Source organism: Sus scrofa, chromosome 16 (assembly GCF_054392235.1).
Source record: "Sus scrofa isolate SSC_HxYL_T2T_F1_AM1 chromosome 16, Sscrofa_HxYL_maternal_Yorkshire_Landrace_v2.0, whole genome shotgun sequence".
NCBI classification, from domain to species: Eukaryota; Metazoa; Chordata; class Mammalia; order Artiodactyla; family Suidae; genus Sus; species Sus scrofa.
Window position 1 is genome coordinate 33,281,232 of NC_139398.1, and position 27,683 is coordinate 33,308,914.

The window sequence follows — 27,683 nt, forward strand, 5'->3', positions numbered from 1 at the left end:
GAATAAAAGGGAAGCCCAGGATTCAAGTGTCTGTGAGCCCAATTAATACAGGGCATGTACTCCCCAAACTTGGTTGGAAGGCATGAAACATTCTTACCAATTTTATGTATAAAGCACAGGCAGACATAAAATGCATAGGCAGGTACACCTCTGCAGTATTAATGTTCCCTGGCACAGAATGTGATTAGGAGAAACTGACTTAAAAACAACCAATAAAGAAAAAAAAAAAAGATTGAGAAACACTGATGTGGTGGAATGCCCCAGACTGAAGGCCAAGAGATAATAGGAAATTGGAAAAATAGTATTAAATTCATAGTGTCTGAGAGTAAAAGGAAATGCCTTGGGGACATCATGTCTTGGGACAGAGACGGGTTTCCATTTAAGTAAAACATCCAAGTGTGTCCTGTAAAGATTGAGTACGTAGCATGATTGTTCACAGTGGAATGAGGTTTCAGTAGAATTGGATGATGCTAAATCCGAATGGTTATCATCTTTCATAAAGGTTGCACTAACTGAAATATTGCTCTTATACAACCAGGTGGCTGCTGAAATTCATCAGAGGCTCATGGAAGAAGAAAAGGAAAACCAGCCGGCAGACACAAAAGAAAAACCTCCTCAGACGGCTGCAAATAAAAAAGTGAAAAAGGAGCCACCCAAGAAAAAAAGAGAGGACAAAAAAGGAAAAGGTATTCACTTCTTTGATATCCAGAAAGCTGGTTGCCTAAACCTCTCCTTGGTAGAAAACAAGCATTTAACCAGGCACGAGAGCCTCTGAGCTACTAGAGCGCTGCTCATTAGGCTATACTTAGAGACGCTGGCTTCTGTGAGCCACAGTGTTAGCTGGCAAATCATACTGCATACCAGTCCCTTCGAATTTGTTTATCCAAATAGCCAAGTATATCCAGGATAAATTAAACCGAAAGACAGTTTTACACATATATAAAAAAAAAATCTCTAAAATGATATCATGTCATCTGAACAGTGTGTGCAAGGGGGCCTGACATCAGCTGCAGTGTAGCCGGGGGAAGGTTAAAAGCTAATTCTATGTAGGTGAGTTTCAGGTTTAAGTCAAGGTTTAAATTCAGGTTTCAGGTTTAATTCAAACAAGGCTTTATCTCCTGGAGGCTTCCTGCCTGAAACTCTGCCTCGGAGGCAGCCAGGAACATCTAGAGGAAAGAAACCTTAGGTTGGGGGAGACCTCCCAAGAACCCTAGGAGTGAGCTCTACCGCAAACATTACCCTCCCTCTGAATGTTTCTGCTCATAGTGGTGACCTGAAGCCAGTGAGGAAGAGATGCAAGCATATGAGCAAAAGTCACTCCATGAATCAATTGCTCATGATGTGTCTATTAGCTACCCTCACCATGAAAATGGGTGTCGACTCACCATGGTGAACTTCAAAAAAACCCTGTGGTCCCTGCCCTGACGGAGCTAGAGTCTAACAACAGAGGCAGACAAGGGACCAATCATGATTCTTTAGCAGGGGAGGTACAGATCCCTGGAGAGCACAGTCACCATCTAAGGAGGGGAGGAAATTCTTCCCAGATGCAGTCCACGCCAGCAGCCAGAGTAGGGTTCAGACAAAGCCCTGAGGATGCGGGTAGGAGCAGTGGTGGCTCCTAAAGCAGAGGAGAGAGTAGCACCACAATAAAAAAACAGGTGAATTTGGTCCATCTCAGATGGTAAACAGAAAGGAAATAAGCAGCATTGGAAGGTAATGCTTCCATTTACTTTAATGAAATAATCAACTGGGTCCCATCTCTTAATTTTACAGATGTTAAAGCAGAAACCCAGAGAGGTTAACAGCTCTCTCCTCGGTAACTTACTCTTGCTTCCACAATTGCAATGAACACATATTCTTATAAGTTCTTTGTTTATATAAAGTTTGTATCTTCTTCCCAAAATTTGCATCCCTAGAGATCAGACCTTTGAGAAAGATGTATCGAACTAAGTAGAATCGTGTAAGCTGGGCCTGCAAAAGAATCACACCACTATTTCTTATGGGCAAATTCTCAGACAAACACTGACAAACTCTTATTTTCCAATTCTCTTATGTAATCAGTGCAGCACTTGTAGTTAAGTACTAGTTAAAAGTTAATGAAGTAGATGACAAATGCTTGACCATCAGCTGCATTTGCGCCATATCTGAGGTTGTTCTCTGGCCTTTCCTAGATGAGGACCTGGGAAACACTGGGTCAGTGCAGGTATCCCTTTGGAGCAGTGCTTCTCCAGGTGGCTAATGGAATGCTGGGGATCGCTCATTCCTCTCCCCAGATTCTGAGTTGCACCCTCATGTCACCATGCCCGCATTAGCCACCCGCCTCATTTTTCCATGCTGCTATACGAATGGGGTGTTTTTATAGTGTGCCCAGCCAGATACCGCCTGGAGAATTCTCAAGGAAAGATTACCAATATTTCTTCACTCACACTGTCTGGACCCGGGTCTCTTCTTTCCAAGTCACTACACATGCAGAGCTCCGCACACTCCACTTTGTACTCGTTGTACCCAAGTCTCCCTGTGCATACCTGTACGTTGGCGCGTAACTCAACACGTTTCCTTGCCCTTTCAGGTAAATCCCCGCCTATGGCAGAATCTGCTCCTGTAATAACAGTAGAGGAGATTGCCGAAATGGAAAGAAAAAACGAACTGAGGCTCAGAATAAAGGAAGAACATCTCGCTGCCCTGCAATTTGAAGGTAGCAATTGGAAAGGACTAGGATGATACTTTTCTTTCTTTTTTTTTTTTTTTTTTTTTGGTCTTTTTAGGGCCATACTGGCATCATGTAGAGGTTCTCAGGCTAGGGGTCCAATTGGAGCTGTAGCCACCGGCCTACGCCACAGCCACAGCAATGTGGGATCCAAGCAGCATCTGCAATCTACACCGCAGCTCACAGCAATGTAGGATCCTTAATCCACTGAGCAAGGCCAGGGATCGAACCTATGTCCTCATGGATGCTAGTTGGATTTGCTAACCACTGAGCCATGAAGGGAACTCCAGATGAAATTTTTTGGTATAAAAGAGACCAGGAGGCAAACAGCCCATAACTGGCTCAAACTGTGTTTACGAGGACACAAAGCCAACCAACTAAAAGGTATAACACTCAGTTGGCTATTTTCGTATGACCATATAAAGACTAGATCTGGCTGTTGTATGATTGGCTGCTGGGAACGCAAAAACAGAATTTGAGAAGAGTCTCAGAGAACACCAGCAGTCATTCGAATCTCGGAGAATAGAAACAAAAGGAATATTTTAGAGTTGGTACGATTTTACAGGCTGAAAGAAGGTTTGGGGCTGCCTAAGGAGCTGGTTCTCTATTATAATAATTTAGGCCTCTCATCAGGAAAATAAGTCCTGACTAATGGCTCACAAATCCTGAAAGTGACCGTGGAAGAGCCAGTCATGGATCAACAGTGTTCAAGGACTTCTTTCTCTATAGAGAGCAACAATTTTACAAGACACAGTCTCCTTCTGGCTCTTCCCGCTGTCTCATAATACAATTCAAAATGGAATTTGAAACGATAAAAAAACTGAGACAAAGTATCCTAATTGGAAAGAAACCGTGGTCCATATGCTAGAGGACAAAACCAGAAAACGGCAGCTTTGGGTAAACTCGAACCCATGAACTACTCAATGACAATTGACCACTGAGAATCCTATCCACCCCTTGAGTCTCTCCTTTTGCCCCCTCTCCCCATCCTCCTACCACCTGCTTTCATAATCCCAAGAGCAAAATCTGAAGGATGTTGAACACAGGAAGTCAGACTTCCCCATTTTTTAAAAGTACTCTAAAGCCTCAAGTTTTAATAAGATCCTCTATGCACACATTTATTTGCTGCTGAAAATTGAAACAGCACATCAAAAATTTGTATAACAATTCAATATGCTGCTCTAATACTTCCCTAGCCAAACTACCAACATTTTCTTTCTGTTCCTTCCACACAAGCTACTTTGTTTCAAATTCTTGATACTGGGTTTCATCTTATGGACTTACCTGTCCCCATTGCCCCTTGCCACATCTGCTTTCAGTAGCCAAGCCTACTTCACTCTTCAGTTCATTCTGTACATGGTTCCTAGTGTGGCTAATTTCATTTGTTCACACAGTAAATGTTTACTGAGTTTCCACTATGTGTCAGGTCCTATAGTAGCTGAAATAAATATACTCATAAATACACAAACCAAAACACGCAGACAAAACTAAAACCCAATCTAGAGGAAGAGAAATACAAACAAGCACTTATGCTATGTTATGACATTGGATGTGGGCAGACAGGACAAAGGGAACATAGAAGGAGTCAAGAAAGGCTTTCTAGGAGTTCCCGTCTTGGCGCAGTGGTTAACGAATCCGACTGGGAACCATGCAGTTGCGGGTTCGGTCCCTGCCCTTGCTCAGTGGGTTGACGATCAGGCGTTGCCGTGAGCTGTGGTGTAGGTTGCAGACGCGGCTCGGATCCCGTGTTGCTGTGGCTCTGGCGTAGGCCGGGGGCTACAGCTCCGATTCGACCCCTAGCCTGGGAATCTCCATATGCCGCGGGAGCAGCCCAAAGAAATAGCAAAAAGACAAAAAAAAAAAAAAAAAAAAAAAAAAGGGCTTTCTAGCAGGTGAATTCATGCTCAAGCTGAACTGGAAGGACGTGGGGAATGGGGCAGGGATGGGAGAAGAACTCGGTGACCATCAAGGAGCCGGTCTGGAGTTGGAGGCACATCCTGGGAAGGGGTGAGTGATTAGGCAGGCTGAGGGTCACAGAGGCCCTGCCAAGAAAGTTGCATTCCCCCTCTTACGGCTTCTGGGAGCTAGCAAAGACTTCTGAGCAGAAAGCAACTGTGGGCACACGTGCAGGTGAGACAGGTTACTCTAGGGTGGGTGGAGGTGGATTTGGATTTGAGGTGGGGAAGGGAACTGAAAGCGAACAGGATGGAAGCCACTGCTGTAGCCGAGGTGAGACATAAATCTGTGCCCAGACGTGGCACTAGGAAAAGCAGAGAGGAAAGATCAGACATGTTTTAGAGGAAAATCTGCAGACCTCGCTGTGTGCCCAGAATAGCAATGAGCCCTGGGACCATGGGCTTCACGCTCCTCTCCGCAGTGCTGAGAAATACAATAGCATCACCTTCCCAAGGTTGTAAGAAGGGAAATCAAGAGACTCAGTAGCGTTCCCCTCTTTGAAATTCAGAAATGATCTGTTTGTGCTTTACCATTCCAATTTACCAAAGGGTATATTGCTCTAAAGTGCAATACATGTGGAGCGGAGTTATAATTTTAGTTTAAATAAACTGGCAAGTGACTCTACCACAACTTGTTTTGCTTCTGAGTGGGATAGGGTATTAGTTATCCGTGTTGGTGTGTTAAATGTGTGCCTAACACTTCACCAATTAAAGCATAATTGGTTCAAAGTTGAATTTGGTTCATCAGAAAATGCATGACTTATAATACAATTTTAAAAATCCTTATTTCCCTCTCTAAATAGAGAGAGCCACACAGTTCCGACTTGAGCTGATAAAGACAAAAGCGTTGGCTTTCCTGGAAGATTTAGTAACGAAGGCGGTTGATGTATACAAACTCATGGAAAAGTGGCTCGGTGAGAGGTACTTGAATGAAATGGCCAGGTAAAGGACATGTGACTTAACTTTTTAAAAATGTTTACTTTGTTAATTCCCAAAGACCAAAGTTGACGAAGATTTTTTAAGGTGTTTACAAATGTGAATTATATTCACAGGTAGAAATGTTGACCTTTTGGCAAACCATATCTGCATTTGTATTGAGTCTTTTTAGTACATCGTGTATCAAAGGGTGCTGCTGCAATGTCTGGTTTTGCACATGATTTATGAGTTTGGTTTTCACACTGCTCAGTGAGGACCTTGGTTTGCAAGGTGAGATTATTGGTAACTAAAAAAGAATTTTTAGGACTAGTGTAATGTACCACACCTTGCTACTGCAAGATGTATTGTTAGCCAGGGCCAGTTAATGAGAGATGAAGTCATTCACTGGAATGTCTGACCCATGGAGGCTGCTTCTCTTGTGACAGCCAGTTCTGCTCTTCTGTCGGGTTCCAAAGGCTTTCCAGACTCTCTTTGCTAGTGACGGGCAGTGAGTCTCATCCTCTTCATTCTCCCCTGAAAGAGGCAGGTCAACAGGGCAGAAAGAGCTCTCATCAGAGAGTCAGGAGACAGATGGGGATTCTGTCCTTGTCCACAAATGACAGCATGCATAACTGCTTTGGGCCCCACAGGGCCTCATCTACGAAAGAAAACACTCCAACCAGACTATTTTAGAGGTTTCTACTAGATCTAGATTCTGAGCTACACTACAGTTAGCAATAAACATTGACTGAAAATTTGGAAGCTGCTGCATAACCTAGGATGCAAATGACAAGTATTCTCAGAAGCAACAATGGCCAGCTTGAAGAAGGTCCTTGTGGTTTGTTTTCTCCATCCCAGTCTCATAATGAAAGTTCTATTCTAAAATCCTCAGCCTAGTTGTTTATATCTGTTTCCCTAGAGGAAAACGCAATCACACACATGCACACACACCCCTCAGCCTGGTGCCCTCGCTGCAGTAATGCCTAAAATGATTTGACTCCTGGAAGAGCCGGGTCAGTTACTCATCAGCATCGTGGAGCCGTGATGCTCAGTTCTGTTCTCTGCCTGTCGCTTGCAAGCGAAAACATATCTTCCTTCCTTCCTTAGGATTCGCAGCGCCCATCTATGTGGTGGTCGAGTTTAAATGCTTCTTTTTTTTATCAGAGAGACTCATGTTTCTCAGATTTATTTTGCGTGTAGCTATCTCTCTGACATCTGAATGTGGCCACAGGAAGTTAAAACCTAGAACCGTTCAGTTATGCTTTCTGTTCTGGTTCTTGCAAAAATTCTCCAGCAATAAGAAAAAAAAGAAAAGGGAAGATCCTTTGAATTTATAATTCCACTTTTCATTTTCCTGGCATTTTTTTTCCCTAGCCCTTTTTGAGGTTACTCTTGGTTACCTTCCACTAGATGGCGCACTTATTTTGATATTCTGATTGTGGCTGGGTCCCTCCTCACTCAGGGTTGTGAACTCAACAGCTACCCAGTGCCCCTCTCCTCTGCACACAAACACCATCAAGCAAAACTACCTAGATCAAACATACTATGTGGACATTCACAAATACAGAATATTGGAGTGGACATCAAGATAGTCTCTTGAAAGAAAACAACTAATACTACTTTTTAAAGTTTGCAGTGTATGAATATTTGGCATCCCTAAACTATATGAGCAGATTAAATAGGCATTTTTTTTCTGCCATGTTCAAACTTGATTGCAAGATATAAAGAAGATTCTTTCTATAACACAATGATATTGTGTTTATGATCATGTATAAAACTTCTCTGGCCTTTAAAGTGCCCTTTAATTAGGGCCATTACTGTAATCCCCAGTAGAGCCTCAATCCATGCCCTGTGTGATTTCACATTAATAACCATAGGTATGCAGTTGTGTGTTACTGGCTCTATTGCAAAGATGAGGAAGTCAGCTTGAGTCACACACCCAAGGACCCCTGGCTGAAGAAGGGTCTGGAATGGGAGTTCAGCTTCTATGCATCTCCCCACCATAGCACAGTGGTTCTGAACTACTGCTGCTCATACCACACGATGTAGCTGGGCACTGTTATTCTCCAAGAAGGTAGCAAAGCACTGTCAATGGACTACCTCGTCAGTCCATTCTGTCAGGTGTATCCTAGGTAGCATCAAGCTCTTTGATGTAAAGTCAGAGAAAAGCCACTTTTCTAGAAACCCATTATCAAATTTAACTGACTTTACATATAATTTGTCCTGATTCCAAATACATGTGTTATTCTAACAACCATATTTTACAGGTTTTTCTGTTATATAACCTTATTTCAGTTAATACTTAGAATGATATATTTATCTCTTGAAAAAATCTTGCTTATTATAGTAAAATATGTTCTAATACTAGTGAAACCATCTTAGTGAAATCTCTTTTTGTTGAGCTTTATATAAAATGTGTGACTATTAGCCTTGTAATGGAAGCATATATTTTGTTCCTAATTTACATTTATTTACCTTTTTACAAATGGACTTGAGAAATTAGAAATTTTTTGTTATTATTATTCTGTTTATTTTTTAATAGTTATTTCCCCAATACAATTTTTTTTCCTACTGTACAGCATGGTGACCCAGTTACACATACATGTACACATTCTATTTTTGCACATTATCAGGTTCCATCATAAGTGACTAGGCATAGTTCCCAGTGCTACACAGCAGGATCTCATTGCTAAGTCATTCCAAAGGCAATAGTTTGTATCTGTTAACCCCAAGCTCCCCAACCACCCCACTCCCTCCCCCTCCCCCCTTGGCAACCACAAGTCTATTCTCCAAGTCTGTGATTTTCTTTTCTGTGGCAAGGTTCATTTGTGCCTTATATTAGATTCCAGATACAAATGATATCATATAGTATTTGTCTTTCTCTTTCTGACTTACTTCACTCAGTATGTGAGTCTCTAGCTCCATCCATGTTGCTGCAGATGGCATTATGTCATTCTTTTTTATGGCTGAGTAGTATTCCATTGTGTACATATATCACATCTTCCTAATCCAGTCGTCTATCGATGGACATTTGGGTTGTTTCCCTGTCTTGGCTATTGTGAATAGTGCTGCAATGAACATGCGGGTGCATGTGTCTTTTTTAAGGAAAGTTTTGTCCAGATATATGCCCAAGAGTGGGATTGCTGGGTCATACGGTAGTTCTATGTATAGATTTCTAAGGTATCTCCATACTGATTAAATTAGAATTTTTAAACATGCTAATTGATTTTCTAACTTAGTTATGTTATGTGTTAACTCCGTGTGTATGTCTAATAATCTGACAGTATCTTTAGTGGGGATCACCCTGTTCCTTTTTCCACTTTCAGTGTGGAAAAATTAACTGAGGTAGCTCGCTATCACATTGAAACATCTACCAAAATTCAGAATGAGCTTTATTTGGATCAAGAAGACTTCTTCATTAACGGCAATATCAAGGTCTTTCCAGACCCGCCTCCTCCTGTTCGTCCTCCACCTGTAGAAAAGGAGGAGAATGGCACCCTGACCATCGAGCAGCTTGACAACCTTCGAGATCAGTTCTTAGATATAGCGCCTAAAGGTAGGAGAAGTAATTGTTATGAAAAGAGCACAAAAAAAAGGTTAAGATTAACCAAGATGGCAAACAGCACGGTTGTGTGGCACTAATATAAGCTCTTGCTTCATTCTAGTCCATCTCATGTTCGCATCATACAACATAGACCTGAATTAACTCAAGAAAACCAGTGGTTATTACTTTGGCAGGATGGTGGTCCTTAGTCCTGGTCATTCTCCTCTCCTGCTCCCCACCCCCACCGCAGGCTGCTTTGTAAATTTTAGAATGTCTCCATCTGGCATTGAGAGACAGTCTCCGTGCATACTTCTAGTTTAGGTTTTTTACTGAGATTATGAGTTTGTGTTTCTCTCTCCTGCACTGGTCCAGGGAGACCAGAGAGTAGGGAATTTCGCTTTTATATTTTCCTTTTCCTTCAATATCTCATTGACCAGGAGCAGAACACTTCCTAACACCTATTTGCTTAATTGATTAAATCTGTTCACATGTAAGTGTACATGTTATTTTCTGCACACAAATTCTTTATTCCCTTTGTATTTTATCATTATGGCTCTGTAGCATCTGCATAGGCTTTTTTTAAAAAAATCAGGATCCTTCTACTCACAGATATTCATCAATGAATTCCATCAATTGATAGCACAAGTAATTCAGACAGAACGTGTGGGGTAATCATCTCCACTTTGTAGGTCAGGATAGAGTCACGGAGCACATGAGAACTTGCCTACGGTCACATATCACTCAGGACTCTTCAGGTTCAAAGGTCATGCCTCTTCTCACTGAACTAAGTTGCCTCTCATAGAGAGGTTTATCTTCCAACATCTTCTACTTACTGGAAAAAAAATCATTAGGTTTCCCTAGAGAATTATCAACTACCAATAGTCTAGTTCTAACACAATTCCAATTTCATAATGGTTGTATTTCACTTGATTTTTAAAAATTCAGAATTTCCAGAAAACCACATGAGATCTCATTAGTCTAAACTTGGCTTTAAGCCTGAGACTTCCTTGCTAAGCCCAATGGGTAAAATAGGGGTAACCATATGTCCCTGGATAGACCCTTACCTTGGCACTTGTCAGCTCAGTTCATCAGCTTGGGTGGGTCTGTACCTCCAAGACAGAAAGACACACACTACAGTGGTGGGTGTAACCAACTCAGGTTGACAGCATTTGGGAAGGAAGCAGCAGGTAAAAAAACAAGCAAACAAACAAAAAAACGCCATCAGCAGGTACAGAAAAATTTCAGTTTTATAAAGCCAGAGCATGAGATCCCACCAGTCCTTCAGTCAGGCAGATTCCATCCTCTTTTCCATTGTGTGGGTGTCACAATGTCTTTTTATTACATATTTCCTTCTTCAGAGCTGCTTTTGCTCTTCTTTTATCCATACTATTTTTTACAGATAATAAGAGAGCTATAAAAATTCAAAACATGAAATATAATTTGCTTTAATCCTAAACTAGGGTGACTGGAAGCAAGTCAAAATTCAAAGTGTTTTGGGAGCATTTGAGTAGGTGGAAAATGATGGACCACACATAACCCTTTCAAAAGGGATCTTTGGTATTCATGACGATAGGCTCAGTATATTCGTAGGTCCAGTCTCAAAATTGGAATATACATTTCAACTAAAAGTTTAAAAATAAATTGCAAATATCAGCTATAACTTGACATGTGTGTGTCTTAGAAGAGTAGCCCTAGAAACCGTTGGGACTAAAAGATGACAACTGATACATTTATCTATTTTCAGGGTATGGTAGAATACAACAGTTTTCAAAGTATGGTAGGAAGAGGAAGGAAGGGGAAAGAAAGAAAGGGAAGGAGAGGAGGAGGGAGATAGTTATATATATATACATATTGAAAAGTAGATGTAAAAGGAAAACCACTTGCCCTAGGGAGTTCAAGTGTAATTTGAAAAAGCAGGCAAAGAAGAAGAAGATATAAACTTTCATTTAGGTTCTTTCTGGAATAGAATCTGAACTTGATCAAAGTGCTCAAGAATACAAAGGAGAATCGGTGTGCCATGAGGTTGTCAGGAAAATATTGTGGAAAAATACCTTGGAGGGAGGAATTAAAAGAAGGAAAGAGTGATTTGACAGCAAGGACACAGGGGATATTTGAAGTTGGAGGAACAGCTGCTAGAAAATGAGTAGATAGGAGGCCTGAGTATGGATGTTCAAGGGAAGGTTGGGGACTGCTCTGTTCTCCTTCCCCAACTGCATAAACTGTAGGAAAGCAGACGAGGAGGCCTCTCTGTCCGGGGAACCACCTTTGCCCACCCAAGCTGGAGGATTAACCCAGATTTAAGAAGCACAGTTGTAATTAATACAGAACTTACAAAGTTATATAATAATAATGGAATTGGAGGATCTTGATGGTTCAAAATGAGTTACAATCTACAGGCAGAGAGTTTAAACCCTTTTCTTTGTTATTAGCTCAATTATACTATTTGAAAAAAAAAAAGGAGTATATATTGCATATGGTGCCTTTTGTGAAATACTTAGCACAGTTTTGTGCAGTCTATCCATAGAAGTAGTATTCATTGTTGGGAATTGGCTAATGTATAAAGGGAAGGCATCATCATAATCATTCCATTTTCTGCATCCCAGAGTCACAGAATTAGAGGTTCTCTGATGACATCTTAGATGTCAGGCAGTGAACGTGGGCATTGCTCCTCCCCGAGGAAGCCCCAAAATTACCTCCCATCCTTTTCCCCATTCCCCTGGCCCCAACAGCATCGTTCTTGTGATTGTTGTTCACTGCCTTAAAGAATACACACCAATCCATCTTTCACATGAAGATTTTGTCATATTTCTTCCAAGAATTGGAAAACAATTTTTGGTAATTACCCTAGAAATCTATAATTTCAAAAGGCAGTCTTAGTTGAAGTGATAGCAGTTTCGAAAGTGGAGAGCAACTGGCTGAAAATGGTACATTTCTAAATGTGTAATCCTTCAAAACTTCCTGCTTGACCTTGAAAATTGCTGCTATTTCTAAGCCGAGAAATATGAGCATTTTCTTATAGTATTTCATATATGCCTATGCAACTTATGATATCTAAAATGCAAACTTCACTAAAATATATTAAAATATGATGAGTAAGTGAATTTTTTCTAGGGAAAAACATACATATTTGCACATACAGCCAACATGTTGCTATAGCTACAGCAAGATATTTTAGCTATTTTACCAGTGGTAATGTCATTAAGTTACATTTTGTAGCTTTTAACCTTGCTACATGAATAAAATTATTGAGAGAAATGGATAATCTTTCATTAAAACAAGTGACTGGATAATGCTTTTGAGTAACTAGTATCAGGGCACTAATGGAAAGAACTAAAGCTTAAGTTTTGCTGAGCATTGGTTAACCCACATGAAAATTCAGTCTTCATTAAAACAGTCCTTACTGAAAATCGTGTAAAATTGAAAATGCATCATATTCGATCATGTTCATATTCATCACTCCTCTCCTACCACTTGTGATCACTCTAAATCTCTTTTGGTAAAGGTAGTGATTAGACATGAAATACTATTTGTTGATTGTCACGAATGTGCCAGAAAAAAATGACCTTGCAGGTGATAATCATACAAGATCGTGCAAAATGTAATAAAACAACGTGTCATGCTAGCATTTTTCTTGCCACCCAGCAAAGATCTATACTTTGGAATTTTAGGAGCAGCTTAAGTAAGAGACAGCCTGAATCACCAAGACGTTCTTTGCACCTAACTCTCCCAGGAGTCATTCTCATGAGCATACTCCCCAGCCCAGAAGGGATTTAGGGAGTATTTTCTAAATTGCAATAGCGGATATTGACATGGGGTCAGCCCCCATCTAGCATTTCATTGTTTATTCACTTCTTGCCCGTGGCTGGATGAGGAAGACGACCCATCCATGGGGAGGAGAGTCAGATGGCTCTTTTCAAACCCACCTCTTGTCAAAGACTGGGATATAATCTTGAGCAAGTTATTTAATCTCTTTTTGTCACATTTTTCTCATCTAGAAAATGGGATATTTCATGAGGTTGTTTGAAGCATCAAAGCAATTACAGGCTTTAAAAATTGAAGGGCTTTAAAAGTGCCTGGCACATAGAATGTGAAATTTTAGTGTGATATAAACCACATCCCTTAATTACATAATTAACAGCCATATTACATTATAATGTCATAAGTAACACTGTACAATATTGATATGAACCATGCTTATTATTATCCAAAACGTTAGCTCTGTATCCTGAAGCTACCCATATCCTAAGAGGCACCTGCAGTGTTACCCTAGAACAATCCCAGAAAAAAACCACAACACCTCGTGGAACTTGAACCATGAGCTACATAGCTCCCTGGGGACTGTAAGCATCCAAAACAAAAGCATTTTGTGTGTGTGTACCACAGTCATCTCCGGGCAGGTACATCTTGTCCCAAACATCAAGTACCAAGCACATCAGCAAGACAGCCCTTCACCAGTGGAAGCAATTTGGAGTCTGTTGAAACCAGAACATTTTAGTTCCAATCTCCCCACTTAAACCATAAGAACTCCTTTTCCCTGTAAGCTCATCAGTACTCCATGTAATGTCTGTAGAGATTCAGTTCTTAGCTATTGGGCTTCTGTTGAGAAGCTAGCTGGAGAAAACACAATCCAGAAAATTCTATACCTTCACTCCTTCTTCAAGAGAAGCAGTGTGTAGTTGTTTCATGGCCTGTAACTTTGCTCTAAAAGCTGACAAAAATCCCTCCTTCAAACCCCTCTTAGCGATGTTTAGACTCAGTAACTGGTATCAGAGACAAAGGGAATAGACTCAGGAACTTTAGGCTATAGTGGCCAAACTAGATCACCCAGCAATATGGTTTTTACAGGAATTCAAGGAGGAAGTAGTTGTTGCTGCCTGTGGAGATCGGCACATGGTTTAGCCCATGGGAAACTTTCGGACAGAACCTTCCAGGAAGAGCAGCAGAGGCAGGGGATTCCAGGCATGGGGGAAATTGGAATTGACATTGAGGTTTTATGGTTGCATGACATATTTAGGGAACAGACAACAGACAGTCAGGGTGGGCAGCAGGAAATGAGGGCCACAAAGATCTTGTGGCCAAGATGTTAAGACTCAGGTGGCACCCAAAGGACTTCCAGGAGAGAATCATCAAAGGCGTTAAGGGCCAAAGGATGTGGAAATTGGATTAGAAGGAGGATATTCTGTATTTGTATCTCAGAGTATCAGGTGCTACCATCTCCACCCAAAACCTCAACTAAGCAAGGGGCAGGGGTGAGGCACCTGGGTCATTGCCTGAAAAGAGTAATTAGAAAGTTCTGTAGGTTTTCCTAGGCTCAGTATCTCTGAGAAAATTTTCAAACTATGATACTATTTATTTGCAGGTAAAAAAAGCCCCCTAATTTGATCTGAAAAAGAAATTAAATTAATCTGATGTTTATACAAATCAAGAAATGCAGAAAGAGTTCTTAGAAAAGGTCTAATAGAGATGGATCGATGTTAGTAACAGGTATATCTCGCTAGGTGGCAAAATCTAGGAATTAGAGCAAAAAGGAGTGTGGCCTCCAGGCACCCTGTGGTTCTCTCAGCGGGTGGACTCCTCCTGCTGGCTCGGGTTCAGATCACAGAAATGCAGTAGCAGATCTAGAAGCCTTTGGACCTAGTAAGACTGGGCAGTTTTATGTGTCTCTTGTCTCTTCAGGAGGAAACATATTCTTATGAAGCCAGAGAATTCACCTTAGGCAAATGAAAGTGTGTGCTCAGAATTCAAGGGAGCATCCTTTGGACAATTCTGCCCATAAAACTAAAAACATAAAAGCTAGCTAGATCAGTAGTGAAAGCTCCTTTAGCAACAAGAGTCTGCTTTGGTCATGCATCTGTTCATGGATCCACCAGAGTTCCTGTGTGCAGTATGGGCACCAGGCATGGCCCAAAAGGCCTGATGCTGAGAGGCTTAAAAATTACCCAACGAGGAGTTCCTGTCATGGCTCAGTGGTTAATGAATCCTACTAGGACCCATGAGGTTGCAGGTTCGATCCCTGGCCTCATTCAGTGGGTTAAGGATCCGTGAGCTATGGTGTAGGTCACGGACGTGCCTCGGATCTGGTGCTGGCTGTGGCTGTGGTGTAGGCCAGCGGCTACAGCTCTGATTAGACCCCTAGCCTGGAAACCTCCATATGCCACAGATGAGGCCCTACAAAGACCAAAAAAAGGAAAAAAAAAGAAAGAAAAGAAAAGTACCCGAAGTGGAGGTGAGACAATGGAGGCAGTGGGTACCAACCACAAAGAGGCTTGGTTTAAATGAAAACAGCAATACTTAGGAGTTGCGAAAAAAACAAAAACAGGGCTTTGTTTTAACAACAACTATAAAAGGACTAGGTAAATGGCAAGCTGAAAGTTAGATGCAAGTAGGCTAAGAAAAGCAGAGGCAGATTAACTAATAGCAAAATTTTCAATTCAAAGATATTGAGAGATACAAAATCAAGAAAATCAATTCAGGAGTTCCTGTTGTGGCTCAGTGGGTTAAGAACCTGACACGGTGTCCATGAGGTTGTAGGTTTGATCCCTGGCCTTGCTCAGTGGGTTAGGGATCTCGAATTGCCATAAGTTGCAGTGTAGGTCGCAGATGCACCTCGGATCTGGCATTGCTGTGGCTATGGTGTAGGCCAGCAGCTACAGCTCCAATTCAACCCCTAGCCTGGGAACTTCCATATGCCACAGGTGTGGGCCTAAAATGAAAAAAAAAAAAAAAAATCAATTCGGAAAGGAGATTTATTTTCTTAAACAACCACCTAGTGACCAGAGGTCATCCCACACATGATGGAGCAAATAAGAAGCAAGTGTGGTTCTGTCAGAAGAGCTTAAAATCGGAGTTCCCATCGTGGCGCAGTGGTTAACAAATCCGACTAGGAACCGTGAGGTTGCGGGTTCGGTCCCTGCCCTTGCTCAGTGGGTTAACGATCCGGCGTTGCCGTGAGCTGTGGTATAGGTTGCAGACGCGGCTCAGATCCTGCGTTGCTGTGGCTCTGGCGTAGGCCGGTGGCTACAGCTCCGATTCAACCCCTAGCCTGGGAACCTCCATATGCCGCGAGAGTGGCCCAAGAAATAGCAAAAAAAAAAAAAAAAAAAAGAAGAAGAGCTTAAAATCCAGTCAAGGAGTGAAAGCCTGAGACCCTAAAGCAGTGAAGTGAAGCGAAACACCAAGTGTGTGTGTCCAGATGAGCTGCTTTAATATAACGTTGCACAAACACACATTCCCAGCTGCACTGTGCTGTGAAATAGGTACTGTGTCATCTACTGATGAGGAGTCTCACCGAAGCTGTAGGAGAAGGGAAATTGATGGTCTAGGCTCCCTGCCTTCAGGGAGAAACTGGGATTTTAGGATGTCATTTTGTGTAAGTGTAATTATTTTGTCCTTTCATCCATCCAGATAAATCAATATTCTTCTCTCTGACACATAATCCAATGAGTATCAAAACTGAGATCTTTAGGGAAAAGCAAAAGATGAGGCGTGAGGCATCCTTTACAAAAACACCCAGAAAGGACCGCCTGTTGGTAGCAAGTTGATTCTGCCACCGCCACTAAAGGTGGGGCTGAGGTGGGAGGGATGAGGTGTCAGAGCAAACCCAGCAGACACACTGCCCTGCACGGCCCGCCTGTGACTCTTTCTTCTCACCATGGGAAGGAAATGACAGCCAAAGGGTCCCTCTCCTGAGCAGAGTAACAGATTCTAGAGGAGAGGAGACCATGGCAGCCTTTGCCACAGGAGAAACCTGTCCTGTGAAGTGTGTAAATATGGGGGGCTGGGTGAGACTGCCTACTGGTGAACCCCCACTCCCCATGGATGGCCGCTGTGACACTGGACACGTTAATTAACCTCTCTGTGCCCTAGGGTTTTTTTTTTTTTTAATCCACAAAATGGTGATTGTTCCTAGGAATTGGTCCACTTTTTTAGCTATAAAATCGAGATACTGGAACCTGAGGGTTAAGAGCTATAAAGCACTGACCTGATAAGTAGTGGGCATTCGCTAGAATTTTCCCAGAATTGATGAGCAAACGTGGAGGGACAGGGATTAAGCAACACTGCAGGTCAGTAGGGGTGATTACTTAAAATAACAACACTGAGTTATTTTAAAGACAGGGATCCTCCAGACGGCGGGCGTCGAGTCACCAAAAAGCAGAAAAGGCCTCGGACGCTTGACCACTACCTTCCAAAGAGGAACAATCAATTTTTGAAAATCTGGCTTAAAAAATATCCATGGCTTGTATATGATGAGATTCTGAATATCATGTTCTGCGGCCTGTGTCGTAAGCATGGAGTGAGGTCGAAGGGAAATCAAGTGAGCTTTTTTTACGGCACCGACAACTTCAGGGCTGAATTTCTCAACGCGCATCATCTCAGCGAGGCTCACGCCAAGGCTTCGCTCACGGAAGCGACAAGCGGTTCTCCAGGGAGCAGAGCTCCCACGGAGCTGATGGTGAGGGCCATGAGCAAGGTCACCCTGGGGAGGGTGGAGAACTTGTTCCGATCCTGCCACGCCATCGCCAAGACCGGACGGCCCCTCGAAGATTTCATCTGGATGTGCACGTTGGATGACATGAAGGGCGTGGATCTTGGGCCGGTATTCAGAACTAACACATCGGCCAGAACATTTACATATTTTATCGCTGAAGTAGAACGGAGAACTCTGAGAGAGAAATTACAGACGAGTAAGTTCTTCTCCATCATCAGGGACGGGATGACAGACAGTTCAGTTGAGGAGGCTGAACTCGTGTACGTGCAGTTCGCACGCGCAGGGCAGGTGCACTGCCAAATCGTTGGGGTACAGACGGTGGAAGAGAAGGACCCCCCGGGGATCAAAAAGGCCATCGAGAAAACCCTGGAGAGAAATCTTCAACTTCGGCTGGCGAACCAAGACTGGGCAAAGAAACTGGTTGGTTTCGGAAGTGACGGTGCCCCTGGCCCGGAGGGAGAGAAGAGTCGCAGGGTGGCCCTGCTTTTAAGAGACCTCCAGCCACGTGTGCTGGCCGTCTATTGCTTTGCCCATCATCTTGAGCTGTCTTACAAGGCGGTGTTCCAGAGCGTTCCCCTGTACAACGATGTCACGCGCCTTCTCCACAGCCTTCACCGCTTCCATCACAATTCTCCCGTTCCCACGAGTTCTCTGATAACTGCCTTCAAAAGCCTTCCCCTTCGACCTGGGACGCCATCTCCAGTAGATGGCCGGAGGTGGCTTCGGGGATTACAGGCTGCCCTCCAGAACTTTCTCAAAGGGTATCCAGCAATTGTCCAGCACCTGCTCTCGGTAAGTAATTTTGAAACGCCTTACTATTTTAGTTTTTCAGAATAAAGAAAATCCTTTTATGGAGCAATTTGACATCATAACTGTGAGAAAGAGAAACCCCTCTTTTATTCCCAACCCCTGGTTACAGACCGATGAAGGCGGAAGTGACACGAGTCATCAGAAAGCCAAAGAACTTCTAGATGTCCTTCTCCAAGCAGACATTGTTAAATTTGTCCACTTCTTGGTGGATGTCATTAACGTCCTAAGCCTTCTGTCCCACGTCATTCAGAACAGAAATTCTTCAATTTCTGATATATTTGCCACCTTAGAGTCCACACTGGAAATGCTCAGAATATATCAAACAAGGTGAGGAGTCAGGGACGCGGAGGGTCTGTCGAACTAGACAGTTCAACTTGGGAAATCATTTGCCAGGTGCTTTTGCATTTAATTGTCTCTTGGGGGGGGATTTGTTTTCCCACCCAGACCAGGGCCAAAAGAACGTCGGGTGGAATCCGTCACACACTTTCATGGTAACTGCCTCGGAGGAAGGGGAAACATTTCTGACGTGAGAAACATGGTTTTAACTCATCTTATCGAGAGGCTGCAAGGCTGTTTCAGAGATGCCAGCCAAGATGTGGTGAAGGCAACCACGATTGGAAGCTTTAAACTGTGGCCTGCAAAGATAAAGCAAGGTAACCTATAAGCACGGGCTCAGAGCCTCTGCTTCCTTGATCGTCCATAGAGCGTCTTTCAGAAATGTGACTTTCCCTTTTGTGTGTTGATGGCAGAATTTGGAGAAAAAGAGGTGTCCATCCTGACTGCACATTACGAACCAATATTGGAAGCTGCTCAGGTGAAAATTGACGAAGTGGACACAGAATGGAGCATGTTGAAATTAGAGATTTACGCTAGGTGAGCCTGAGCAGCCCCCGTTGACACGTAACACATATCTGGTAACACTGAGGCGTCGCCAACGTTTACATTTTTCATTTCTCCTCCTAGATTTCAGAATATCCGCAAACTGACCTGGGATTTTGTGAATTCTGTTTATTTGCACAAGTATCCAAACATCCTGACCCTGGTGGACCTGGTGCTGAGCCTCCCCGCCAGTTCCGCCGAGGCAGAACGCGGCTTCAGTCACATGGAGCGCACCAACTCCCAAGTGCACGCCAAGGTCAAGGCTGATGACATGACGGATCTCCTGATAATTCAGTTGAATTCTCCAGACATTAAGAACTTTGACCCCAGGAAAGCCATTCATTTATGGAATACAAGAACACCATCTTCACCTGGTGACACAAGACCTAATTCGGATTGCTCATCCCGCTCAGAAAGCCCCGACGAAAGTGATTACTAGCGTGACAAGTGTTGACCTCACCGTGGATCGTAGCCAAAAAAACCTATTGTCAAAACCCTGAAATTTAAAAGTAGAAGTCACCAGTTTTCACATCAAGCACAAAAGGCTTTTGGCATCTTCCAGACATACAAAGCAAAAATGTCAAAGTGTGATTGTCCTCTCTTTCTAATTCTGCTTCTATAGTCACACGTTCGTTCACGTTCTTTGGGGGAGGTGTGTACTTCCAAGCAGTAGTACTATTTTGACATCATCTTTCTGAGAGTTATTCCTAAGGGTTTCCAGACTATAATTATGATTTGAGTTCCTTTAAACCCGGCTTACAATTAACTATATTTTCTGGGTAATTCCAAATGACAGTTGTATTAGATAGCTAACTTAAGACCGAATTGAAAGAGAACTTTTTTTTTGATCCATAAAATGTGTAAGCGTACCTCTTTCTGTTACTGCATTCTACGTGAAGGCCATATTATTACAGGCCTTGGTCATTTAAGTAACAAGGCCGAGTCTTAAAATAATTTTCGCATTTCATACCAAAGTCCCCAGATAAACAATTTCTCTGTAAACTGACAGTAGTTTCTTACAATGCTTTGCTTGTACCCTAGCTATTAGAGACAGTAAGACATATTTTACATATCTACCAGAATTTTTAAATGCTTTGAGCCTCTCCGTGGTTTCAGTTGAGTTTATTTACGATTTGATCTTGAGGAACATGACTGATTTATTTCTAACTTACCTGAAAATCACTATGGTATCACATAAAGATCATTTTGCCAAAAATTCCACTACCTAGGAAAGTGTCCTCATCGCTCTCAAACTGGATGCTCAGGTTTGATCAAAAAGGACAGAGCATTTACTTCTGAACAACCTGCTGGATGACCAATCATAGCAAAGAAAGGAATGTTCTGCTCTTGCTACATGAAACATTACCTTCCAGCTCTTAAACGTGTATATTTGGTTTGACCGTTTGAAATTTTAAAAGGATTATTGTGCTTTCCCAAGGGTTAGAGGAAATGGCAAAGTTTATGTTGGACTTTAGAAACACTAAAAACTTAGCTATGAGAAGAACCATTTGAGATTCTACGTCTAGGTTTTACTCATTTTATTCCTGAACAAAGAAGAATAGCTTCTTTCAGCTCTGGACCTGAAAGATACCCGAATACATGTTGCAGTGTTTTCTAGCTCTAGAAGGTATCTCTGCTGTGGGAGTTAGATTCGTTTATTGTGCTTTCTTAGTTCTTTTTTTCTTTTCTTTAATGCATGTGCATGCAATTAGCAACAGCCTAAATAGCAATCTCTTTTGGACAAGGTAAAGTAGATTAGTGTTGAAGAGCAGAGTGCTTAAAAGTTTAGTGATCTTTTATAAAATATGTCAGAATATTTGAGCCTACTGGCTGATTATATTAGCACTTCCAACCCAGTAATAGAATCATTCAAATTTCCCTAGGTTTACAAAAACAAATTTATTCTGACCTAGAAAAGCAAAATGAGGGAGTTTCCATGTGCTTCAGAAGGTTAAGTATCCAGCATTGTCACTGCAGTGGCTCGAGTTGCTGCTGTGGCGCAGGTTCAGTCCCCAGCCCAGGAACGTCGGTATGCTGCAGATTCGGTGAAATAAAAAGAAAATAGGATAAGTATGCTACCTTGATATCAGTGGTTATGTGCATGCATTTGACACATCTTCATCCCACATCTACCAAAACATTTTACTTTTGAGCCCTACTGTATAATTGGAACCCTCGGAGAATTTTTTGAAAATTCAACCCAATCAAAGAAAAAGGTTAAAGAAGATTTCAAACTAAAACATAAAGTTTCAGTATTTTCGCCTAATCTTGAATGATTTATCACTCAGCCCCCCCCCCAAAAAAGACATGTGACTTAGCTGAGAAACTAATGGGAGAGCATCAGGAAATTTGAAACATTTTTGTATTTTCAAAATGTCTTCTGTTTCTCTAAGGATTAGAGTTTAAATGACTAAAGTGATTATACAGATATTCATTATTTATTCTATTTTAGCCAAAGAAACAAGGTCCTTTCACATTATAAAACCAAAAAATGCTTCTCACTGTGTTGTAGGCGTCATAGGAAATAAAGCATTTGCTGACATTCTGCTGGACTTGGTAACCTTGAACCTTGGAACAAACAACTTTCCTAGTAGTTGGATGCACCTCACTCAACCTGAAGTAAGCTTTGATTTTGTGTGGGTTTCAAGCTTTGCGAATCCTTCTTTGATCAGTAAATCGGTAATTTTAAAATCACCAATACTTGCATAGTGTCTTAGTAGGCAGCCAGTAAAAACCTTAATGAATGAACTGCAAGTTAAGACACATGGCACATTCATGCTCAGGATTTGAAAATGAGTGATGATGCTGACAGTCAACAAAATGTCATAGAGACCCTGAGGCTCAGCCAGTGAGTTTGTATCTATTACTACCAGATGGAGTGATCCTAGCTGGTAATAGCCGATGATTCTGGCAGTGCTTGCTTTTCATCATATTCTGCTCCTGAAAAATGCATCAGAAAACACAAGGAGTATTTCCCTACAAGCTGTAGAGCCCTCCCACATTCATAACTGTCATCTTTATTCCTTTGTTGAAAAATACAAAATGTCCTGTAGTCACCAGTGTTAATTCATTGTATAATAGTTAGCAAAAAACCGCAAATGTCAAGCAAGCAAGCATGGAAACACTCTCTAGGTTCTATCTGGTGTGGACAGGTTGGTAGATTCTGAGGGCACAAAAATCAGAAGTGGCTCTATCTGCCAAGCTCGAATCTTGCTTCCTTCATCAGAACCCCTCACGAGAAGCGTGAGCAGATAGAGTGACAGAGGGAGGCATACAGATGTTCCAGTGGCATTTCCTGTTTTCTTCCAGCTGCAGGAGTTAGCGTCATTACTGGTAATCAACTCGGAGTTGGTGGACTGGCGGAAATTCTTATTAGTGGCCGCGCTGCCATGGCCCATCCCTCTGGAGGAGGAGCTCCTGGAGACCCTGCAGCGGTTCAAGGCCGTGGATGAGGAGCAGTTGGGCACAGTCACTTTCGAGCAGTATCTGCAGGTCACTACCAGCACCCGGCGGCATACATCCTACCAGTGTACTTGTGACCTAAGCCATGTGTTACTCCCTGATGTCACAAGGCCGGCTCTCATGGTCCCTGTCTAGCACCCAGAAGCAGCACAGGCACTGTCCAAGTCTCAGGCAGAAGTCTGCCTTCCACCCCAGGGAAGGGTCTGAAAAAGTCAGAACTGCTTGGAGAGCAAAGGATTCTGAAAGAAGTCACAGGAACCTCATGTCCTCCTGAGCTCTCACCCAGTGGTTCTCAACCTTGGCTGTACGTTAAAGTCACCTGCAGAGCTTTTAATAAACCCAATACCCAGTACTCTCAGAGTAGCCACAACAGTTACAATGAACACGGGGAAAGGGACAGGGTTGTTTTTTTTTTCTTTTTCTTTTGGTCATGAACATGGTGCATGATGAGATGGCTTTTGACAAGTTGAGTTTGGAATGTCTGTGGGAAATGCAGACAGAAACGTCCCATCTGATGTGGCGGATGCGGAAGAAAGTCGCCATGATATAGGCGGCTGTTGAATTTATGAATGGACGAGATCACCCGAGGGAGATGTGTAAACGGATGGATAGTCCAATAACGTAACCCGACCATTGGACTTGCGGGTAGGATGTACCTGGTGACCTTCACCAGAACAATTTGGGTGGAATACAGAAGCCAGATTGCAGAGGGTTAGTGAAATGAATAGGAGGTGAAGATGAGAACCGTCAATTCTTTTTTTTTTTTTTTTTATGTCTTTTTGTCTTTCTAGGGCCGCACCTGTGGCATATGGAGGTTCCCAGGCTAGGGGTCTAATTGAAGCTGTAGCCACTGGCCTCTGCCACAGCCGCAGCAACTCGGGATCCGAGCTGCATCTGAGACCTACATCACAGCTCATGGCACCGCCAGATCCTCAACCCACTAAGCAAGGCCAGGGATGGAAACCCCATCCTCATGGATGCTAGTTGGGTTCGTGAACCACTGAGCCATGAAGGGAATCCCCTCGATGCATTTTTAAGAAGTTTGAGTAAGGAAGGAGTGGGAGGGAAATGCTACAACTAAGAAGGGCCTGGGCGACTTGACGTTCTGTCTACTAACTGAATTCGCGCCAGTGCTCATCATCTCACGTTGCTGGTAGACACGAAAAGTAGCAACATGTATGAGGTGCCAATTTTGAAACAGGGCGATCATCTCTCTGTCCCCGTTTCTCATATATATTTCACCATTGAGAGATGACATCCCTTCTTATTTCTCTTTTCTTCCTTGATTAAAGGAAGACATGCTCAGAGACAGCCCTGCAGTTCCCAGGAAACTGAGCCAGAGGAAATGTCCTTTATACACTGAGGACCTTCAAGGTGAACAAGAAGGGTGCTTAGCTGATTGGGCTCTGATTTACTTCCCAAGTGAGAGCAATGTGTGAATTCGTTCACTGCCCTGGACCTGGACTTAAAACTTGTAAAGATGATTTTGTTTAAAAACGTAAATAGCAGAGCACGTCTGACTCTATTATCTTCGTGGCTTCAGATTTTTAAAAACTGGGCACCTGTGAAAGTACCAACCTTCACTGTTTATGGTATGTGCCAGTTAACACAGGATATCAATTTAAACATCTTTTTGCACAAACAGGAGACAAACTTAGGTGTTAGTAACGTGTACCAAGGTGCTGAGCAAAACCAGAAAAGCTCCCTCACCAAAAGTGTGAATTTCTTAGAGAAAGTTGGCTAATGCATTAAATAGAAAATCAGAAATACCTAAGAGAACAGCACCTGGGTTTTGGGAGCAGGAGAATTTCTGAGCTCTGATTCCCTTTAAGAAGCTGGGGGAATCAGCACACTCCTAAGCGGTAGTTGTGGTGAACTTGCAATTAGTCAAAAGGAAAAAAAAAAGACACCCAATGTCCACTACGTAGGAGTCTGGGACAAGGAGGCCATTTGGAAAGGCCCACTTGACCTCCCAACGTGACTACAGATTTCCAGCACTGGCCAGATCACACACACAGAGGGGGTTTTGTTTGTTTTGTTTTTAACTTTTTTTTTCTTTTTTTCCTTTTTTTTTTTTAAGGGCTGTACCCACAGCAAATGGAAATTCCCAGGCTAGGGGTCAAATCAGGGCTGCAGCTGCCAATCTACACCACAGCCACAGCAATGCCAGATCCAAACCGAGCCGTGTCTTCGACCTACACCACAGCTCATGGCAACACCAAATTCCCAACCCACTGAACAAGGCCAGGGACTGAACCCGGGACCTCATGGATGCTAGTCAGATTCATTTCCGCTGAGCCACGTCAGGAACTCCACACACAGAGTTCTTTGATGGGAATATCAAAACGGTGGCTAGGGTAAACATTTATGATTTGTTGAAAATGCCACCTTAGTAGAGTAAAATAGTACAACTGCACTGCTGAAATGAAGTTCTCTGAGGAAAAGGGGAGGGCGGGGTTCTCTACTCTGCTTTTTATTTTGTCCTTTTTTCTTTTCTTTTGACTAATTGCAAGTTCACCGCAACTACCACTTAAGAGTGTGCCAAGTCCCCCAGCTTCTTAAAGGGAATCAGGTACAATGTTTGCGAAGCTGGTGGGGCTGTGTGCCTCAGCTGAGCAATGTGAGCAGAAACGTGCATCTGCCTTTGTTCCAGTCCTACTGCAGCCGTCACACGCTGGCCCCTGTCGCCTGTGGATGTTTAGTCACACTCAGGCAGAATTCTTTGATGTTGAACTCACGACTCATCCTCTGGCGGTGAGAATGGGCATTATTATAGGCTTAATGAGTCAGATGCGCTCAGATCCAAATGGCACGGCACTTAGTCTCCAAAGAAAAGTAAACTCACTTGAAGTTCTCTGGCCATATTTTAACAAACGTGTACAAAGGACATTTCCACATTTTCAGGAGAAATCACCTGATTATCCAGCAGGGCAGGATGTGGTTGACTGAACCTTTTTGCTCTATCATTTTAAACCCAACCCTTCGGTTCACGTTTAACCTTTTACACGGCAGAAATTTTCACAGATGACTATTTTCAAAAACATAAGCTCTTCTCTCGTTAGGTTCTTTTTTCTTTCCCATATGGTCCTCTTGTTTGTGAAACACTTTGAGGCAGTTTCCTAATCTATAAAATATCATCTATTTAAAAAAAGAAACTAATATTCATGACCTCTTAGTTTAAAGAAACAGGGAAAATTCCTTGCACTGAAACAACTGGCTGTGGAATGAGCAGTTGTTGAGAAACGGGGGAGGAGTAGGAATCCCATCTCTTTTCTTTATTTCCTTTAGTTTCTTTTAATAGTTCCTCCTTATCATCAGTTTTCAGCAATTTGATTACTGTATTCCTCACTGTGTTTTGTTTTTTTTTTTTCATATTTCTTTTGCTTGGGGTTCACTGAGCTTCTTGACTGTGAGATTGTAGTTTTTGTCAAATTTGGAAAGTTTGGGGGTTTTTTCCCCAAATATTTTTTTCTATCCCTTCTTAAAATCCAGTCACATGTGTGTCCCACAGGTAGCTGATGCTGGATTCATTTTTTTTCCAGTGTTTTTCTTCCCTCTGTCCTTCATTTTGGACTCATTTCCACTTCTGTGTCCTCCAGTTAACCAGTCATTTCTTTTACAGAATCCAATCTGTTATTAATACAATCTAGTGTGGTCTTATTTCAAATATTATATTTTTTTATCTCGAAGTTTAAGTTGGGTCTTTTTTGTATCCTTCATTTCTCTCTTCAGTATATGCATTTTTCTCTATCTCCTTGAACAAATGAAATAGATTTAGAATAGCTAAAGGAATATCCTTGCCAGTTCATTCTATCATCTGTATAAATCTATGTTAGCTTCTTCCTCTTTCTTTTTTTTTTTTTTTTTTTTTTTTTAGGGCCATACCTGCAGCATATGGAAGTACCCATGCTAGGGATCGAATCAGAGCTGCGGCTGCCAGCGTACACCATAGCCACAGCAATGTGGGATCTTAGCCTCATCTGCAAACTACACCACAGCTCATGGCAATGCCAGATCTCCAACCCACTGATTTAGGCCAGGGATTGAACCCATATCCTCATGGATACTCGTCAGATTCATTTCTGCTGCGCTACAATGGGCACTCCTTATAAGTCTGTGTTAGCTTCTATTGATTGATATTTCTTCTGACATGTGGGTTATATTTTCTGGCTTCTTTTTTGCATGCCTTTATATAGAATGCCAGATGTTATAAATTTTATATTATTGGGTGCCCAATTTTATGTACCTTTAAATATTGTCCAGCAAGCCGTAATGTTATTTGCAATCAGTTTTATTCTTTCAAGGTTACATCCAGATTGGTAAAGATGCGTCCAGAGCAGCCTCTACTGCAGGGCTAATCTGGCCTCACTACTAAGGCAGTATCCTCCTGAGGCTCCACCCATGCCTGTGTATCAGGAGGTCATCTCACGCTGCCTGGTGGTAACATTTTCCCTGGTGGTAGCATAGTCCCAGCCCTGGGCGAGTCTCAGGAATTGTTCAGTTTAATCCTTTCTGTGATTCTTTGTCCACCTTCAGGTGGTTTCCGTACACACATCCACAGGTTGACTTTCAGTCAAGACTTAAGGGGATCTTTCAGTAGATCCCTTGGGCTCCTCCCCTCTTTCAGTGCATCTCTAGTTATTCTGCCCTGCAAACTCTAGTCCTCCTCAACTCCACATCTATCTTCTCGACTCAGCAAGACTTCCAGATTCCATTTGGATGCCTTTCCAAGCACTGTAGCTTGAACAACAGTTAGGCTCCTCATATGCTGTCCTCAGTTCAGGAATTACTGTCTTGTGTTCCCTGTTGTTCACTATCCTTATTGTTTAAGGAAGGAGGGTAATTCTGAGCCTTGTTGCTCTGTCATGGCCTGACACATAAATCTTACCTGGGTTCCTATCTCCTATTCGCCACAGAGTGGTA

At 42.5% G+C, this 27,683-nt stretch overlaps 1 protein-coding gene across 11 annotated transcripts in view; it reads left to right on the forward strand.

The window, feature by feature from the left end:
• SPEF2 (sperm flagellar and cilia associated 2) overlaps nucleotides 1–27,683 on the forward strand; it is a 177,962-nt gene that overhangs the window by 133,005 nt on the left and 17,274 nt on the right. For 6 of the 11 annotated variants that reach the window (XM_085001637.1, XM_085001640.1, XM_085001638.1 and 3 more), the window contains 6 exon segments: nucleotides 539–686; nucleotides 2,570–2,695; nucleotides 5,466–5,604; nucleotides 8,904–9,133; nucleotides 21,811–21,917; nucleotides 22,608–22,790. In XM_085001637.1, coding sequence (XP_084857763.1) covers nucleotides 539–686; nucleotides 2,570–2,695; nucleotides 5,466–5,604; nucleotides 8,904–9,133; nucleotides 21,811–21,917; nucleotides 22,608–22,790 — 933 coding nt within the window. 11 annotated transcript variants of the gene reach the window in all.